This window comes from Meriones unguiculatus, chromosome 7, assembly GCF_030254825.1.
Source record: "Meriones unguiculatus strain TT.TT164.6M chromosome 7, Bangor_MerUng_6.1, whole genome shotgun sequence".
Taxonomy (NCBI): Eukaryota; Metazoa; Chordata; class Mammalia; order Rodentia; family Muridae; genus Meriones; species Meriones unguiculatus.
Window position 1 is genome coordinate 12,489,876 of NC_083355.1, and position 20,416 is coordinate 12,510,291.

At 47.7% G+C, this 20,416-nt stretch overlaps 1 protein-coding gene and 1 non-coding gene across 6 annotated transcripts in view; one reads left to right on the forward strand and one right to left on the reverse strand.

Moving 5' to 3' along the window:
• The window catches only part of Arsg (arylsulfatase G), a 124,986-nt gene that overhangs the window by 66,804 nt on the left and 37,766 nt on the right, over positions 1–20,416 (reverse strand). For 3 of the 5 annotated variants that reach the window (XM_021655721.2, XM_060386495.1, XM_060386496.1), the window contains exon 2: positions 10,178–11,054. In XM_021655721.2, the coding sequence (XP_021511396.1) occupies positions 10,178–10,395 (218 nt within the window). In that variant the 5' untranslated portion in view covers positions 10,396–11,054. The remainder of the gene's footprint in view (positions 1–10,177; positions 11,055–20,416) is intronic. The other 2 variants (XM_021655720.2, XM_060386497.1) reach the window with 1 other exon arrangement.
• On the forward strand, positions 550–656 carry LOC132655520 (U6 spliceosomal RNA). Its single transcript, XR_009593322.1, has one exon. It is a non-coding gene; the product is annotated as a U6 spliceosomal RNA (small nuclear RNA).

Here is a 20,416-nt window from a genome sequence, read left to right on the forward strand (position 1 = left end):
ACAGGCCTTTGGTCTCCGCTATTTGGAAGACTATGAAGGACTGGAATTCAAGACCTGCCAGGGCAACAGTGAGACCTTGTCTTTTTTTCCTTTTTTTTTTTTTTTTTTGGGGGGGGGGCGGTGTGTTCAAGACAGGCTTTCTCTGTGCAGCTCTGGCTGTACTGGAAACCGGCTCTGTAGATCAGGCCAGCCTCAGACTTGCGAGATCTGCCTGCCTCTGCTTTCCAAGTGCTGGGATTAAAAGCATGAGCCACTGCAGCCACAGCTGTGGCAACCACGGCCACTGCCACCGTGGCTGCCAGCACTGCCCAGTGACACCTGGAGCTCAGTGGTAGAGCTTTACCTGCTGTGCACAAAGCTCTGGGTTGGACACCCAGTACCACACAAACACACAATCTGGGTGTGATGAAGCATGCTTGCCTGTGGTCTTAGCATGCTGGACGTGAAGGCAGAAGGAGGAGGAGAGGCTTAAGGACATCTTTGGTCACAACACAGTGAGTCCAGGGCTAGCCTGGACTACAAGAGACCATGTCTCAAAACAAGAGAAGGGCACTCGTTTCAGCAGCACACATACTGAAATTGAAACAGTACAGACAAGAGCAGCGTGGCCCCACCACGAGGATGATATGCAAATTCGCGACACCGTCTATACCTTTCACAACAACCTAGGAGTCCAACAAGAGAGGCGCAGATATGGAAAATGTGGTATATACAGTCACAGTGGAATTGTTTTCTCTTCAGTCAGAAGAGAGAACAAAGTTGTATTTGCAGGGAAATGGACACAACTGAAAATAATATTAAACAATTTCCCCCAATCTTAGACAAAGAAAAAAAAAAAGACAAACATCATGTTTCCCCCCCCCTCACTTAGTGGCTCCTATAATATTAAAGAGAGAGAACTAGTTAGTTTAGGGAACAAGCGAAACCATGGAAAGAAAAGGGGGCTATGAAAGGAAATATGTTCAGCATATAATATATATATGCACGAAAACGTGAAAAGCTAAAACATACATTTTTAGAAGGCAAAAAGAATGAAAGAATAAGTTGGCTCACCCCTTACTTGCCCTTTCACATTCCTGGCTCTCCACACACACCTTTCACTGTTTTTGCTTGAACCCCAGGAGCATTAGCCTTAACTGACTTTGGGAGTCCATGAACCATCTTCACAACTCTGTCCAGCTAGAGTATGTGCTCATCTGTCAACATCTATACTAAGGCCATTAGAGCCATGATTAGTGTTTTACTTTGGGCACCTACTCTCCATGTGACTCCTGTGGATCTGCTGATGTCTGTACCCGACCCCACACCCACAAACACACTGTGGCCTCAGGATCTTCCCTTGAGCTAATCTAGCAGCATGACCTCCTCTGGACTCCTGAGTCCATGACCCTAACAGGGTTATTCAGAATCTAAACCTAAGGCCAAACATGGCTGTTGTGGGGCTAAAGCAAGAGGAATGCCTTAGCTCAAGGCCAGCCTGAGCTACATAGTGAATCCCAGGCTAGCTTGAACTACAGAATGATACCTTGACTCAAAATAAAACACAACAAAGCTAAAATCTTGGGTTTTCTGAATCAGAACGGGAAATAACTCCTTTCTCCCGTGGTTCTCAACACAGGAGGATGCAGCCTGGGGAGGGGAAAAGCCACATTTCCTGTCTCATGGAGGCTCTTGGGAGAGAATGAGCAAGCTAAAACGGCCCTTCTCCAGGGTCCTTGAGTGGAGCCGGCTTTCCTTTTCGTTCCTGCGCTGTCAGAGCTGGGTTTCCTCCGCAGTGGTGTAGACATGGGAACTGCACTGTCAGTGCTTCTGAGGGGAACACGACAAACTCCTGTGAAATGGAAGTTTGGGTTTCTCTGTATGTTACATAAATATGTTTTTGTTTTAATCCCAGTGTGTGACGTTAGTTGCGCTATAGTTTGTCCACACCTGTTCACTGTCTCGTGAGAAGCGTGGCTTTTGCCAGCTGGCTGGTAACAGCTTTCCACGTGTGGCATGGAGAGGGATATAGTCCAGGGTGCTGATGGTGTAAATATGAGAGCCAAGAAAGAAGAAGTGGTGGCCTGTGGCATGTCACAGTTTGGAGAGACTAGACACCAGAGGCAGTGTGGTGATTTGGAGCAGAAAGACGGAGAGAAACGCTTCGGGCTGCAGTGGCATGGAGGAGACGGCTGGCTGCATCTGCAGTTGACAGAGATTGGTAAAGAGCCCTAAAAGACCACTGACCCTCAACAGCTGGGAGAAGTCAAGGGGCCCTCTTTCTCCAATAACCTTCTCTCTCCTACATGGGGTCAGGAGGTTGGAAGGGAGGTCGAGGCCTCAATACCCCAAATAAAGTACAGTTATAGAAACGAGCACTACACCCCTGCCCTCAAGTTTGGCTTGAGGAAGGTGGGCAGTTCTGCTGTGGGAGTACAGAAGGCACGAGACGTTCTTCCACTGTGTGTACCAGGAGGCATCCCTCCAAAGAAGTTATATGCGTTTTCAGGCTCCAGAGTGGTGAGGAACATTTCCCCAAGCCAAACACTATAGGTATTTATCACATCAGCCAGGCTAATAATGTGGGCAGGGCAGGAATATGCTGATTCTGATTAATTGTTATTCCAGTGTGCAAGGGCTGCGCTGTCTCTGTGGACATATTAACATCATCTTCCTGTGAACCACCGTGGCACACATGTATCCCCGGCGAGAGGTAGCCTTGAGGTCCTCTGCAGGTTAGGGATTCTAGGCAGGAGGGGCTTCGGACTGCAGCTCTGGATGCAGACCACCTCAGTGAAGCGCGGCTGCTCCAGCAATACCCAGTGCATAAAAACAAAAAACAAAAACAAACAGCTTCCAAAAAGAGATTCGGAGTGGTTTGCTGGGGTCTTTGGAAAACCTGGCCAGTACCCACCTCCCCACTTCCCTAAAACATACAGCGTTGAGACCTGGCCCTCGTGTCGCCTTCCCATCCCATCCCTCAAGGCCCCATCCCCGCAGGCCACTGTGCCCATTTGATGGGGACTAATGAGTAAGCACTGACAGGGCCTGGTTATTTGGGAACCTTTTTTTTTTCTTTTTTTCTTTTTTTTTTGTTCTTCCCCAACTCTATCTGGGCAGGCTCAGGCCAGTTCACCAACAGGGGTCCTCATTAAAGTCTGAAAATACATTGTAGAGCAAAGCTGGAAACGGGCGGCCAGACATTGCAGCAGGCGGCTAACAAGAAAATCAGTACAAATTAAGACACGGCTAGGCAGTAGCCAAGCAACTTGCTGTTGCATAAATTATGTGTATTAGAATTAGGGAGAAGAGAATGCTGGAAAGCCTGCCGCAGAGAGGCGGCACACTGCAGAGCGCAAGCGTGCCCAGCCTTCACTTACAAAGAATTTAGAAGAGATGACGAGGCTCTCGCTGGCAACTATCTAAATTGCTGTGTGACCAGAATAAAAACTATCTTCGTTCCATTCATAATTTAAAGGCTGAGGTGGGGGGGGGGGGCTGGAGATAGGTTTTCAAAATTATCTGTTGTGGTTTTTCTGTGTCGAGGGGACAGTAACTTCGGAGATGACCTGGTTAAAGGGAACAACAGTTACCGCCTCCTCTTAAATGGGAAGATGACCGAGTCTTTCCTAAGAAGGCTGTCACATTAAACCACCCACGTAGAGGATACACAGACCTCCTGAGGACTACAGGCAAAAATGGGTAAAGGTACTGACTTGTGTTGCATTGATCTTCCCTCCCCCATTCAAGAATCCACTGTCCAGTTTTGTTCATTTGTTTGTTGTTTCCAAAACAGATCCCTGGAGCTGAGTCCAGTCCCGGCCAGCTCTCCTTCTTTTTCCACATTGCCACTGTGAGGGTATGTGCACGCACGCTCACAGGGCACACAGGGACAGCTCAGTGCCTCCTGACCGCACGTTGCTCTCCAGCAGCAAGCAGCCTGGATGACGCTGTCCCAGAGGGCTCCACAGTCTGTTCCCTTGCCCTCCCTGCTAACACTTTGAGCCATTCCAAGGATTCTAGACTATTCTATCCATCTGCTCTGCCTGAAGCACCTTTTTCCCTCCTTTCTCTGGCTAATTCAGACTCATCTTTAAGGTCTCAGCTTTGGGGCCTGGGACAGTTAACCTTGACTGGCATCTTAGTAGGATTTAACATCACCTTGGCTTTTTTTTTTAATTAGGTTAATTGAGGTGGGAAGATCTGTCTTAACTGTGGGTGGTACCATTCCACAGCCTGAGATCCCAGACCCGATAAAAAGGAAACAAGCCACTCATTTATCTCTGCTTCCTGCCTCAGACTCCATCGTCACAGTGGACTGTGCCCCCTCAAACTGTGAACCAAATAAACTCTCCCTTCCATGCACTTCTTTTGTTAGGTGTTTTGTCATAACCAGAAAATACCTGCAACAGACCTCTGCCTCCCTGGCTTCTTTGTACTGCAAGGCTTTTCTCTTCCCAAAGCCCCAATGTCACTCTGAGGTTACCGTGCGAAGGTGCACCTTTCTCCTTTCTTTTGGGGGGAGCGTGCCAGCTCTGTTCTCTAAGCTCTCAAGTTGGTTACATCGAGCACATGCTGACAGCACCCCGGCGAGGGAGATGAGCAGTGGTTTCTGTTCTGGCAACACACCATCCCACATTTCAAAAGTTTTTCTTATCTTTATTTGCCATTAGGAATCTGTATCTGTCAGGTGAGAACTGTCCCCATGACTCTTGGAGACTTATTATTGAACAACTGTAGTCAGAAGTCGTGAAGAGCAACTGATGGTGCCATTCGAACGGGTGTCTTTGATCTCACACTTGGTTAAGCAGGCTGACACTGAGGCCCCACTGGTTAATATTTCAGTTCCCTTTTCTTCTTTTTCCTTCTGAGATTCATTACCATCTAGGTCACTGTGTTTCTCCATGTCCCCATCTATTAAACAGAGCCGAGAGGTAAAAGCTCGCACGCAGTCCTTTTTGTTATCTTCATCTTGTCCTAGATGATATGTGCGCATGACATGACTTTTATGTCTGTTTGACCTATTTACTCAAGAGCAAGGATGGAAAGCTGCCTGTCCCACAGTGCTGAGAGCTCACGGGGAGACAGGATGGAAGCCACCAGAGCAAACGTCGTGAAGTCGGTGGCGAAGGTCAGAGGGAAATGAGGATTTCTCCCAGTGAGGGTCCTACCATCCCTACAGGTGTGTCGGCCTATGGAGGTACTGGGGGTGGGGGCTTCCTCTTCCTACCACTAGTCTCACTCAGAATGTCCTTTCGGTCCTGGTGTCCACAGTGTGTGCCAGACAGCAAGAGCTCACCAATCCCTTGTCGGGTGACTGCCAGGCTCACCTCACCTCACCTCGTTAGCTTTATTTCTCGATAGTCCTAGAGGTCTCAGGCAGTTGTTTATAACTGTGCTTCCTTGGCTTCGTGGCTATCCCTGTGGAGCAGTCCTTTAGGTCACTACCAGCGCGCACACGCGCACACACACACACACACACACACACACACTGCTGCCAGGGCTTCATGACTGGAGAAGAAGAGGAGAGAGAGGGAGAGGAAAGAGAGGGAGGGAGATCCGCGGAGAGATAACCAGGAATATGCTCAATTCTTAGAACAGAAATCAAACCAGGTACTTGGCTGAATTGACAGCTCAATTCATTACTCACTGAGGCCCCATTTAGAAACAGTTCTCAAGTCCCTGGGAGCCTCTGACCTTTGAGTCGTGACTATTGATCTTTGATGCCTGTCTAAGCGCCCACCCAGAACCCCTATCGGCAGAGGCATTGACTTAACCCAGAACTAAACAGGGGGCAGGGAAGAGGTAGGAATTAAGAGCAAGGGTGCAAAGTGAAGGCTCTGCTGATCGATGCGCATGAGTAAGTGTGGACACAACAGGCTCTCAGTCCCCCCAGAGTCAGCCTGGCAAGCAGTTTGCCCAGGAGGGCGACACGTGGGCTGGGCTGGCTGCAAGCACCTCTCTCACAGTCGCAGGCCAGGCCGTTCCCCTTGTCGCCCATAAAACACCGGAGGGTGGGCTGCGGCAAAGGTCCAGTCAGGGAAACGTATGCTTTGCAAGCAAGAGGACCTGAGGAGTGATGGTGACTACTTAGCATGAGGGATAGAGGAAACAAGAGGTCCACTCGGGCTCCCTGCTCAGCCAGGCAAGTTTATTTGGTGGGTTCCAAACCAGTGAGAGACTTTGGTGAGCAAAACAAAACAAACAAAACACAATGCCAGTGAGACGGCTTTGTACGTGTTTGTTGCCAAACTTGATCCCGGGACCTATGTGGAGGAAGGAGAGAACCAGCTCCTTGCAAGTTGTCCTCTGACCTCCACATGCTTGCCTTAGTGCAGAGGTTCTCGACTTCTCTAACGCTGCAACCCTTTAATGCAGTTCCTCGTGTTCTGGTGACACTTCAGCCATAATACTATTTCGTTGCTGTTTCATAACTGTCATTGTGCTGCTGTTATGAATCGTAATGTAATAACTGATATGCGACCCCTGGTTGCGAACCACTGCCTTAGTGTAAGCACCCCACCCCCCACCCCATGTGTTTTTTTAAATAAAAGGTCATAAGAAGATAGAGAACACCTGAGGGATGACCCCCTGAAGCCAGCATCACCTGAGGCTTAGCCAGAAGACTGCCTTTCAAGTGAAAAAGATGCCAACCTCACGCCAGAGACCCTCCTCCTGACCATTGTCACAGGCTAGGACAAACAGACTAAAGGAGTCCCCGACAAACTGGGCTTGCACCTGGCTCCCTTCTGCCCAGAGAGATGAATTAGTGAAGAGGCTCAGGAAAGAGGTGACTGGGCCTCCCAGCTCTCAGCTTAAATAATGACCCAGATGTGTCTCTTGAAGAATCCACTGGTCACTCGAGTAGAAACTCTTAAACATTCAGACGCCAGATAGGTGGGGAGACCTGTCTAGAGAAACTATCTCCCCAGAAAAAAACAATGCTAACATGTGAAATTCAAGATGGATAACAAGCATGCTGGGACATGTCTTTAATCTCAGCACCTGGGAGGTAGAGGAAGACTCATCTCTGATTTTGAGGTCAGTGTGGTCTTACCTAGCAAGTTCCAGGCCAGGCCAGTCAGGGCTATATAATGAAAGCTTGTTTCAAGAAAAGAAAAAAGGTCATCAAAGGACAGAGTGAAAAGATGCCAACCTCAACGATGCCAAAAGATGTTGGGCATGATAGTGGAACACCTTTAATCCTTGCACTCAAAAGGCAGAGGCAGAAAGATCTCTGTGGAAAGAGGACATTTTAAAAACTATTTCAGCCAGCTCCCACACACCCTATTTTTTTGAGATAAGGGCTTAGCCTAGGGTTGGCCATAAACTTGCAATCTCGCTGACTCATCCCCAGCATGCTGAGATTACAGATGAGCCCCATGATGTCTGACTCGAAAGTCCACTTATTGATGAGTGGCAGATATTAACTGCTCGTTACACAGGAAGCCCTGTGCTTGTGCCAGGAGTGTGGAGGTGACAAGTTACTTTCCTTTCTGAAGCCCAGAGCCAGGAAGGGGGCCTGTGTGGCTTTTCTGCTGCTGATTTCGACAAATCACAACTGGGTGGCTTAAAGCAACGGGGAAGGAGGCAAAAGATTTTACATGAAGGTATCAGCAGGACTGGTTTCTTCTGGAAGCTGAGGGAGAATCTGTTCTCTCTCCAAACTTCCTGGGGCTGAAGCAGTCCTTGGTAGAGACACATTCTTGTGTCTCCTTTGTAGCGACATGTCGCTGTGATCTCTGTCTCTATCCTTGTATTTACTGCCTCCGTGTCCTCTTTATTTCATTGTCCTGTTTTATTTTTTGAGCACCATCTACCTGACGGTTGTCACAGGCTCAGGGGGGTTCCATGTAGCCCAGGCTAGCCTTATCTCTTGAACTTTATCTCAGACAGAGTTGAACCAGCCAGGCCAGTTGTGTTTTACTCAGTAGCTTGCATGAGACCAGGCCCTTCTTCAATGGACACCAGTCACTGCATTTGCTTCCACCGTAAACCCTCTGTGTTCATATCAAGATCCTTCACAGCTCACATCTGTGAAGCCTCTGAGGTCCTGAGTGTAGGGTAAAAGGTCCCAGCTTACTTCTAGTTTTGAAAAACCTACCAGTCCCTGAACTTGAAAATCCACCAATCCTCAAGCCTGAAAACCCATGAATCCAACCAATCCCTAAACTCACCCTAAGCTCAGGACTTGAAAGCCCACCAATCTCCACTCTGGAAAAACTCTACCCACCGAGAAACCCTATGTAAAGCCTGACTGCGGTTCAGTTCTCCGCTCCGTTTCACCCCAGCGGAGGCAGTCACCCAACACATCTCTAGTATGAGGTTTGTTGTGCAGTGTGGTATTCCCTGACTCCTGACTGCCAGAACACCTTTCCCCTCAGAGCTGCAACATTTACACTGGATGGACACGAATTTGGAAAGGGGATGGGGAGGTGCTATTTAACACAAGACATACGGTCAGCTGTGGAAAGACTCACCATTTAAAGCTGTGAGGGCAGAGCACACCTGACCCCTGATCAACTGAGACTTAAGTGGAAAGCAGCAACTCCAAAAACAGGAAGTGGACATGGAGCATAGGAAATGACCACCGCACGGGTCAGTAAGGTGAGGCCCACCCTAGGAGGTGAGAGCTGAGGTCAGCTGCAAGACGGAGAAGCGGGAGGACGGGGGGGAGAACAGTTCACGAGGTGTTTTATGGGGTTTGGTTTTTAAGCGCCTCTGAATGGTTGGAGGCAGAAGAATAATCCAGAAAGTTCACCCTGGCTGAGATGAGTACGTTGGCTGGGCAAGGTGGTGTCAGATGCGAGGGTCTTTATCTCAAGGGGGAAAGGTCCAAGTTCTGGGATGTATGACGCAGAAACTCCTGGGGAGATTGCCAACTGTTGTCCCTAGCAGCTAGCACAAGCCATTCCGACCGAGCCAAATGTAGATGTCTTACAAAACACAGACAGGATTCATGTTGGCCAGCCATGCCCCTGCACCCAACTGGGTCGACACTGGCCGGAAGGGAGTGAGGGCAACTCAAAGGAGTCTGCGAGCTCTGCCTCTTGTTCTCCATCCAGGAAAGGAGCTGGGATTTGAACAAGACTTTGTGAGCGCTGCCTTCCAAGCACTACACCTGTCAGACACATACTTGCTCCCTTCTGTCATCCCTTAGACACACTAGTTGTGTCTGTTCACAAATAACTGTGTGTGCTCAGTGGCTCTCGGGTTGCTCGCCCTAAGCCGTCCACTCCTTGAGCACCCAGGTAGGTGTTTCACATCTTCCCTTCTGGATTCCAAACACTCCCAGTGTGAGCACGTGTGTAACTGGGTTGTCTACTTCCTGCTTAACGTGTCTCCCCTTTTGGAAGATGAGTAAATTGGAGGCAAGAAGTTTTGTCTTGTACACCTCTAAATCCTCAACTCCTAACATACAGACATCTTACCAAGTGACTGGATGGATGGGTGAGTGGACATATGGACTGTTGGATGGATGAATGGCAAGTGGATGATTGGTAAAAGAGTACAGAGATGCATAGATGGATGAATGATTAGAGGATGGATGGATAATAATCAGAAGGATAGATGGATGGATGAATAGATGACATGTTGATGGATGATAGGCAAATAAGTATACATACGGGTAGATACCCTTATAATACTATACTAGCTCCAAATACAGCAAATCAATAAAGTAATGAAATCAACATGGACTTATTCATTGCTTATTAAAGTGCTTTGTCGGAGATGGAGTAATGGCTCATCAGATAAGAGTAGTTATTGCCCTTAAAGGGGACCTGGGTTCAATTTCCAGCACCCACATGGTACCTTATAACCATCTGTAATCCCATCTCCTGGGGGTCCAACAGGCATGCATGCACACAGAACACATGCATGCACTCAAGCAAAACACTCAGACATGTAAAGTAAAGCAAATAAATCTTTAAAAAAATGTTTAAGTATTTTACACGTTCTACAACCCTAACAAAAACTGAAATGACAGCCAGGCAGTGGTGGCGCATGCTTTTGATACCAGCACTTGGGAGGCAGAAGCAGGCAGATCTCTGAGTTCGAGGCCAGCTTGGTCTACAGATTAAGTTCCAGGGCAGCCAGGGCTACACAGAGAAATCCTGTCTCAAAAAGCAAAAACAACAAACAGACAAATAGCTAGCTGTAATGACACGAAGCCTCGCTGGGTATTCTCAGCACTCACCTCATTCCTTCAGAAGCCATCTTGTCAAGATTAGTGGTGTCCTTTGTTTCTGCGCAGTTTGCTCCCAGATCACCCCATCCCATATCATCAGCCAAAATGATCACAATGTTTGGTTTGGGGGCTCCTGTTTTCCCATTGGTAGAGAAATCCATGAGAGGGTACAGAAGTCCAGAGAAGGTCATGCCAACCAACAAAACCTTTAGAAAAAGCCAGCCCATGGTGGTACATGAAGACTCCGAGTAATAACCAGCCACCACCACGAATTTCTCTAAGAGTTTTCCCTTTGTTCACTTCAGTGCAGAAAGTCACCAAGGAGCAAGGGTCCCGTTGGCAAGATGACACTGATGTCAGTACATCAGGGATGGTAGGAGCTATGGAAACAAGGTCCCCATCTGGGATCCTAATCCAAGAGAGTCAACAAATGTATCCCCCCTAAGTTGGCTTGGCCCCTGAAGATGTCTTCTTGTCACAGCTTAGTAAGATGACTGGCTTGGTGTAGCATTCAGCCATCAATGTCAGTAAGCACTCTTTGGCCACTTAGCAAGAAAGTAGCCATCTGCATTAAGGGACACTAGGGCCACAGCACAAGCCTTGCATCTGCTTAGGGCCTCATCTGGTGACTTCAGGATGAATTCTCACATCTGCACAACACCTGGATTTCTAGAAGCCACAGTCAGCCCCAAATGAGTTTCTGAGTTCCAGATGGTTGAGGTTTCTGCAAGGTTTCCTGAAAGAACAAAATTTGACAAGAAAACAGAGTTGAACCAGCCAGGCCAGCTGTGTTTCACTCAGTAGCTTGGGAAATAATCACTTTTCCACGCCAACAGATGTTTTCCTTCTTATTTAAGTGTTTAACTGGCTCATCAGTTTCTTCCACCTGAAAAACAGGGATGACAATAATATTTGCAATGGACCTATAGTAACAGGGTTGGCGGGAGCATCCGAGATGACTTCGTTCAACTCGCATACGCTATGGATGAGGATACTGAGGCCCAGTAGCCCCGGTGGGATGAATACCAGCCAGCTACCAGTCCGATAACCCCCTCCCTGAGTGCTTTCCCACACTTACCACCACCCATGGTCAAACTCATTGAGAACTTCAGGAGAAATGATAAAAGAAAGTGCCATGATCAAGATACTACTGTTGGTAGCAGCCATATTACAACGTAATGTTCCATAGGAAATTCTTGGCATAAGTTAATCCAGGAGGCCGAGGACCGTAGCTCTGCCTGACATACACAAAGCCCTAGGTTTGATCTCTAACATCTCATAAACTAGGTGTGGTTACAGTTTGACTCTAATACCAGCACTTGTAAGGTACTGACAGGAGGACCAGAATTTTAAAGTAATCCCCAGCTAATTTGAGAACAGCCTGGGACACCTACAATGCTATATCAAAGCAAACAAACAGCCTCCCCCCCCCCCACGCCAAAGAATTAATTTAGGAAAAGAAGAATTATGAAAACAAAGTTTATAATAGTTCTAGGTTGAGGACATATGTCATTTCTGTAGAATTCTTTCTATTTTTCTGCATGTTTGCAGTTTTCATAATTAAATGCTTCCCCCAAAGTTCCAAAGAATAAATAGAAACATGTCCCTGTACATCCTAATCGTGACATTTTTACTAAGAAAAGCTGGGGCTGGGAGGTGTAGCTCACGGTGATCTCATGTGCACAGGATGCAGGAGGCCCTGATTTCATTCCTACCCGTGCCACAAAAACCAGCCAAGCAAACAGACACCATTTAACCAGAGATTCTTGTACTTGAATGTGCATATGACTTAGCAAATTCAGAGCTGGGAGATGTAACTCAGTTTGCAGAGTGCACAGACACAAAGACCTGGGTTCGAGCCCTAGCGTGTCACAGACTGTTCAGTACATCCATGATCCCAGCACTCTGGAGGTAGGAGCAGAAAGATCTTAGGTTCAAGGTCATTCTCTACTCCATAGGCAGCTGAGCCAGCCACTCTCAAAACAGACAAAGGGACAAAGCAGCACATTCAATAGGAAGGCTGCGACTGTTCTCTGTTTCTTGGATTGATTTTTTTTTTTTCAAGACAGGATTTCATGTAGCTCAAACTCTATATACAGCACAGGGGGCCCTTGAATTCCTGGTCCTCTCCTGCTTACGGGTGAGAGCCACCACATCTGGCTTTGAGACGGGAATCAGAGCAAGCTCCCAGGTGAGAACCGCACCATTTGTCCTTGGTTCACTCTTGGAATGTTAAGATGTTGGAGAATAAAAATATCAAGACTCCAGGCCTAGAAGAGAAAGGAAACTGCATGGCCTAACTGGAGATGACTCAGCTCCGGGGGAGAAACCCGAAAGTGACTATCAGACTAAGTTCCGAAACACCAGGCTAGACGTCCAGCTGCAGGTGACGAACAGAGCTGAGAACAGTCAAGCCAGTCCTTCTTTACCTAAAGGCTCTAAGCCTACAAGGTGACACAGTGTTGAAATTCTAGAGCAAATAACAGCCTTCCACCCGTGGAAGCCATCAAAGAACCAATCTGTACTGTATAAAAATGCTACGGGCTAGGGCCATTTCACACACTATTTCTTTAAAAAAAAAATTTTTTTTTTTTCAAATTATGTTTCTGTGAGTCAGACATGGTGGTGTATCTCTTCAGTTCCAGCACTTGGGAGGCAGAAGCAGGTGGATCTCTATGAGTTTGAGGCCAGGCTGGTCTCTGTAGAAAACTCCAGGACAGCCATGGCTACATAGTAAGACCCCCACCTCAAAATGAATAATAAAAATAATAATTACATGTTTCTCTGCATATGTGGGCTCACACAAACCGCGGAACTCAGATATGGCGGTCAGAAGACAGTGTGCAGGAATCAGTTCCCTCCTCCCATCCTGGGGGTGGCAGGGATCTAACTCAGACTGTCAGGTTTGCTGGCAAGCCCCATTACCCACCTTCAGGGATTCTGACCTGCTGACCCCATTGTTAGCTTCACGGGAAGGGTGTGACTGGAGTAAGAAACTCTAGAAGAGATCTTGATAAAAAGCAAATGAAGGGATGGAGTCATCCCTGTTCAAAATAAACAGGAGACCCATTTGGAGGCCCATGAGCCAATGGGTTGGAAAGGCAAACCCTTCCTCTTCCCAAAAGGAGTTGTTTCACACTTGATTAGATTCAAGTGGCATTAACTGATCTTGAGGTTCTCATAGACTTCTCCCTTTTCTGGAAGACTCTTGCGTAAGAAGGGAGCTTACTAAATGCTTGTTCACCTGCTGGTTAATTCCCAGCCTCTTTCTATTGGACTTTCACCATAAGCCACAGCCACAGGAGCCTTTTCTTCTTAAAGCCGCTTGGCTTAGGCCACCAGTGTGGACTCACTTCTGGTCAATAATCCATCACTGGATGACCTGACCATACAAGAATTCCAGGATGGGGGGAATTCATTTAAGAAGGAAGCTAAAACTAAAGTAGAAATCTAACTAGATTGTTTTCTTTTGGAGTTCCATAGAAAGACATTCTTTTGAGGATTTGCAAAAGGAGGCATGAACACTGCACTTCAAATTTTCACAGAACGGAAATGAGTGCATTAGGCCAGCGGGCTACTGCACAATTCTTCACATCCATACCTCCAAGGAGACATTTAAGCCCCTTGTCTGCTGACTTTACTTTCTTTAACCAATGGGAAGAGGCAGACTACAAGGCCAAAGGATGGACCTGAACCACAGACTTCAGTAAAGATCCAAAGCTGAGACTCTACGCTTCTTCATCCTAAAGAAAGTGGCCCCATGAGCTGGCCCAGGATGTCTATCTGAAGTGACTTTCCCAATTCACTCTTTCTGAATCTCTCTCAGGAAGGAGGGCTGGAGAGACAGCCGAAGTGCCTTAGGTAGCTCAGCTGATAAGGTAATTGCTATGAAAGAATGAGGACATGAGTTCAAACCCCAGAACCCACAAAAAGACCAGTGTGGTGCTGTGGGCTGCTCCTCCCCGTACACAGGTCCCTGGGGCTTTCTCGCTGGCCAGCCAAACCAAATCAGCCAGTTCCAGACCAGTGGAAGGCCCTGTCTTATAAGTCAAGTTGGGAAGCGTCCTGAGGAAAGACGTCTGAGGTTGACCTCTGGTCACACCCATGCAGCCCCAGACAGACATGCATCACCCATGGACAGACTCACGTCACACAAATGTGCTCACAGAAAAGGAAAAGAGGCAAGGAGCTCCCCTCCCAGCAGCAGGCGCAAAGGAGGGAATTTTGACAGCCTAAGCGTCCACTCACCTCAGCAAAAGGCACTGGGCCACCCAGCTCTACACATCACAAAATGAGGGACAGCTCCTCCATCATTGCACAGCTGACTGTGATAGATCCCGGCAGAGCAAGCACTTTCCCAGGCAGCCGAGCAAACCTCAGCTGTCAATCAGCTTCACCAACAATTCATGTTCCCACCACACACACGCACCCCCCCCCCACACACACACACTTTGTTTGTTGGTTGTTGTGATTCTAGGGGTTGAACCCAGACCCCCGACACATGCTAAGTGGGTGCTATTCTACAACCTACACCCCCTGGGCCTAGCTATAAAGCAAGGCTTGCTAGCTGTATGGCTCTCCTTTAGTTTCCAGGCTTACTTATGGCTGAGGGTAGGTAGAGAAAGGATGCGCACACTGGCTCTCGGCTGAGAGGCATGGGCTCAAGCCACCTGCGGATGTGCTGAGCAGTGTCTGAGTAACCTTGGGCTGGAAGGCCACCCCATCACCTGACCCTGGCTTCCCACAGACCTCCCTGTGGCCAAGCATCCTCCTAGAGAACCTTGAAAACAGCTGAAATAACAAGGAGGTTGGACAGACCTCGCTGGCACAGGGCTCTGTTGGTTTTCCAGAAACGAAGCTTCTGATGAAATGAGGCCAACAAAGACAAAGGAGAAAGGAGAAGTGAGTGTCTGATTGCAGAGCCCTGTTGTTTCACCAGCCAGCTCAGAGCATGGCCTATGCACTGGCAAGGGGCCAGGAGTCACATGGGGACTTACCCGGAGGGGCCCTGCACACCAGCTGTCCACATGTGGTCAAGGGTGGTTCTCCCAGGCACTCGGTCATTGGCCCACCACGTGTGCTCTATCTAGCACTGTCATCTCAGTCCCGTGCACACAGTCATAAATGAAACAGACCAAATCTCCAGCCTTGCACCACTTTGGCTCCCCCCTCCTCCAGACCCCGCTATCTAGGGGAGTGAAGTATGGAGTAAGTGAAATGTAAGTGCTGTGGAGAAAAACCAAAGCAGAAAGCTGTCAGATGTGTAGGGTGGGCGGGTGCATAGTCAAAAAGGAGTTCAGGGTACTCCCACCCAGAAGGTGGTATAAGGACATAAACAATAAGCCTGTGGGAAGGGTACCACAGACACAGAAACCAGGAAGGCCAAGATCTAGCGCAGGCCACACGCCATGAAGAAACAAGTGTGAAGACATGTTTCCTAGCTTGCTTCCTATTGCTGTGATAAAGACCACGACCAAAAGCAACTTGGGGACGAAAGGGTTTATTTCACCTTATAGCTTGGTCCGAGGGAAGTTTGGGCAGGAACCTGGGGGAAGGAACAGAAGAAGAGGCCATGGAGGCGCACTCCTAGGCTTGCTCTCTGTGGCTTGCACAGCTTGCTTTCTTATTCCACCCAAGACCACCTGCCTGGGAACAGCACTGCCCACTAGCTGGGCCCTCACACATCAATCATTAATCAAGAAAATGCCCTCCACAGGCCAATCTGATGGAGACATTTTTCTCTTCCCAGATGACCCTAGCTTGTGTCAAGCTGTCAAAAAACAAAACAAAAACAAAACAAAAAAAACAACAACAACAACAAAAAAATAACCCCTAACCTAACCAAGCCAACCAAGGGGAGTGAACAAGAGAATGCTAGAGGCCCAGAGAGCAGCCCAGATGGGAAACCAGAAGAGGGCCGGATGGGACAGCAGCAGAATCCCTGAGGCTACTAGAATGTGAGATGTCGGGTAAGGGAAAAAGCAGAGACATTCTGTGTCTGGGTGAGGAGAGTTCTGGCTGAGGAAGGCAGAATCGCCTAGAGCCTAGGAAATAGAGGAAGCTCACTATCAGAGAACATTCCTGCAATCACAGTGCCTACGTGTAGTGACTCCTTAAATTTTGCTTTGCCCTAGTGCTTTGCCCATCCCCACCTCCTCCCCCAAAACAGCAGAAAACCATTTATGAACAGAGCAGGACAAAAGGTCATTTAAGACCCTTCCTTTGCCTGTAGACCCCGAGTCAGTGCCGGGCTGGCTCAGCTTAGAAAGATTAATTTCTGACAGTTTGGGCCGTGTTGTGTTGTGGGAAAAGCAACAAGAACTCAACCAAGGATTCAAAGTGCATTTTAAAAATTATTATTATTATTTTTTGAGATAAGTTCCCACTATGAAACCCATGCTAGTCTCAAAATTTGTGATCCTCATGTCTCAGCCTCCAGAGCCTAGGATTACAGACTTCGATCCCTACATTCAAACAATATCTGAGAAACCCTGTCTTGAAAAACAAAACAAAACAAAACAAAACAATGCCTTCACTGAGGTTGGGAAAGCAATACCTACTTAATTCACTAAGACCTTTATTTACGCATTTATTTATGCATTATGCAACTCAAGCCAGATCCTGTTTTTCCTTTCTGGGAGCCAGTGATGCCAGGAAACCCATCATCAGGATGGAAAGGACATCCTGCCCAGGTTTAGGCCAAGACCACCTGTGGACATTGTCACATAAGGAAACCATGCGGCAGAAGCCAGTCTGGGAGAGCCACAGTGGCTTTGCGCCACACATCTAAAAAGCACGATAGCCCTTCTGAAATTATATCTGGGTCTTGAAGCACAGGGCAGAAGACCAAGGGAGCAGCTGTTCCTCTGAACCCCATCTCATCCTTAAACCTCTGTTCCCCCTCCAGGGAAGATGAACCACCAAGAGGAAAGGGCTCGGGAATCACACGCCTGCACTCCACCCTCAGAAAGGTGGGGTTCATTTAAAAGCCATGTTTACTTATTATTTGCTAAGTATTCTATTGTGGTTGTGGTAAAACATACCAAGCCCGAGGAACACGAAAATACACAGCATATACACACACATATCAACAGGCATCAACACAGAGCCGGTCCCCCTCCACATCCTTTTGTCCCTCCCTTCTCAATACATATGGGATTGTTTCTAGCTGTTTTATTTTCAGTTGTGTGTGTATGTGTGTGTGGCACATGGATGTGAGTGTTCTCAAACACCAGAAGAGAGCACTGAATCCTCTAGAGCTGAAGTCAGAGGAACTTGTAAGCCTCTTGATTAAGGTGCTAGGAACCAGACTCGGGTCCTCTTGAAAAGCAGGAAGCGCTCTTATCCACTGAGCCATGCCTCCAGACTCATACTAGATAACTTTTTTAAAAAGATTTATTTATTTATTACGTGTACAGTGTTCTGACTCCATCACTGAGTAAATCCCAGACACCAGGTGTTATGTTTTGGATATTAACATCCTCACTCAAGGCTCCTATGGTAAAGGCTTAATTGCAACTTGTTCTTTTTTTCATTTTATATCTTGATTTTCATTATACAAATGTTTTGCCTGCATGTATATCTATTTACCACATGTGTGCCTGGTCCCTGTGGAGGTCAGAATTGAGCATCAAATCCCCTGGAACAGTAGTTATAGGCAGCTGTGAGCCACTGTACAGGAGCTGGGAAAGGAACCCAGGTCCTCTGCAAGAGCAGCTGGTGCTCTTAACCACTGCGTAGTCTCTTCAGCCCCAGCTTTCAGATCTATTTATTTGTTAGGTATATGTATGTACACCATATGAGCATAGGAGCCTACAGAGGTCAAAAGAGGGTATCGGGTTCCCTGGAACTGAAGTTACAGATGATTCTGAGCCACATGTGGGTGCTGGAAAACAAATTCAGGTCCTGTGCAGAAACAGTAAGTGATCTTAACAGTTGAGCCATCTCTCCAGGCCCATGATGGGGTTTTAGTGACTGGTTCATCAGGATGCTAACTAAACTTTGACTTCATCAATGACTTCAGAACCGAACGGGCCATTAGGAAGTGAGGACTAATTCAAGGAAGTAGGTCCATGGATATCTCACCCCTAGATCCTTCCTGTCACTCTGCTCCCTGTTGGTGCTGTCTCTAGCCTGAGGCTCTGCCCCACCACATAGCCAGAGCAAATGGGGCCAGCCAACCATTGCTGAAGCCTCCGAAATATGAGCCAAAATATTTTTTAAGCATTTTTGTCAGAGCAACAAATAGTGGTTTCATCCACAAATATTCCTACATAGTTCTCTAAAAGATGAAAAAGATTAAATAACTACAGTTTCATTAACACTGGCCATTTTTAGACCGACAATCATTTGTTATTGATCTAAATCCAACAAATATTCAAATGTCTTTTTTTTATAATTTAGGCCTTTTATTTTTAAAATTTTAGTTCAGTCGTGTGTGTGTGTGTGTGTGTGTGTGTGTGTGTGCAGGAGTCAGCCTTGAATGTCATTCCTCAGGAGTTGTCCATCTTTCAGGCTAGGCTGGCTGGCCAGCAAGCTCAACACCACAGCTCAATTTGATGTGAGTGCTGGGGAATGAACTCAGGTCCTCACACCCGGACCGCAAGCACTTCAGCCAGGGAGCTCTCTCCCAGATAGCAGGTTTTTGTTTTGCTTTGAGACAGGCAGCACAGCCCAGGCTGGCCTGGAACTTACGATCTTCCTAAGCAAGCGCTGGGATGAGAGGCGTGCGCCACCACCCCCAGCCTGCATAAACATCGCGCAGCTCTTTATTTCAATTCAGATCTAGACAAGGTCTGCCTGACAAGCAACACATTCAGTCCCTGCCTCCTCTCATGTAAACGTTCCCCTCTCCTGAAGCCTGTGATATAAGCAAAAACTAACTGGGTTGCTTGCTCCACACATCGACTTTTGCATCTCGCTAGCTGAATCCCCTACAGTATCATTTCATAAAGCGTTCCTTCAGCTCTCACCTTCTCTGCAGACAGATTCAAGGATGTAGGAGTAATATCCGATTTCGGCTCAATTTTGTTTTCATCAGACTCCTGAAACTTGGGTGTCAAGGCCCTGACTCCCCGAGGGAAGATGGCATCCAGAGAAGGCAATCAGAACAGAGGCCATCCTGAGGCTGGAGGCCTCCTAACTAGATTCACGGAGGAAAGGGGGGCTTGGCTCCTGCCATGCCCACCTGGCATTTACACGGCTGCTAGGAATCTGAACTCCAGTGCTCAAGCTTGCATGGCAAGCCCTTTACCCACTGAGCCACTCCCCAGTCCCCTCTTCTCTCTTCTGGGGCTCCAGAGATCAAACCCTGGGCCTTTTTATCCTAGAAAAGCACTGTACCACTAAGCTATAGCCTGTGCTCCATGTTTCTACAATATGACATAGTCATAGTTTAACATAGTCACCTGCTAGCCGGGTGACACTGGATACATCACAGAATCTCTTTGTACCTCCATTTCCTCCCTTAGCTGGAAACAAACCCACAGTTAACTTCCTTCAACTCCAGCACTATAGGAGAAGGAAGCAACCCAAGCTGTGCTCAGGAAGGCTGGCTCTTGTGATTCTACCTCTCCATTGCTTTGAGGACTAAAAAGATACCAGAAAAGTGGGTGATGCAAGCCCAAAGCTTTACTGAAATCACTACTGAACAAAAGCATTCCCAGGGCAGGTGGTGAAATCCAGAGGCCCGCAGCTAGAAGCTACTGTAGCTGCAAGTCAGCGAGCTCTGGCAGTGGCCTCTCAGAGAAGGAAGAAGTTACAGACACCTGGGTCCTGGGCAATGCTGAAGGGAAAGTGAAAGGTCATCCTGCTTTGCATTTTCCCAGCTTCCAAACTTCAGCTCCTTGTCACACAATCCCATCACTGTTTGAGCCTTCCCTTCTAAACGTGAGCTAGGTCCCTCTGCTGGGCAGAGTCTGCTGACAGCTGACATTGTTGGTAAAAGCTCTCTTCCAGCAAATCTGGTTTGGGGCACTACAGCTATGAGGTCTGAATGACAGGTAGGTGAAAGGCGGAAGCAAAATCTCTTTTGCTGGTGCGTCCAATGTAGAAGTGACAGGGCTCATCCGAGACACCTGTCTGAGCATGCCAGCAGCTCAGCAATGGCAGGAACTTTGGTATGTCTTACCCACTGCCTAATTCCAGTACCTTGCCCAGAGTGTTCAATCAATGTTTACTGAATGAGAAGGGCAATTAGCGAGGAACAATGAATTCCCAGCCTGATCAGCCCTGCCCTGAAAGCCTGAT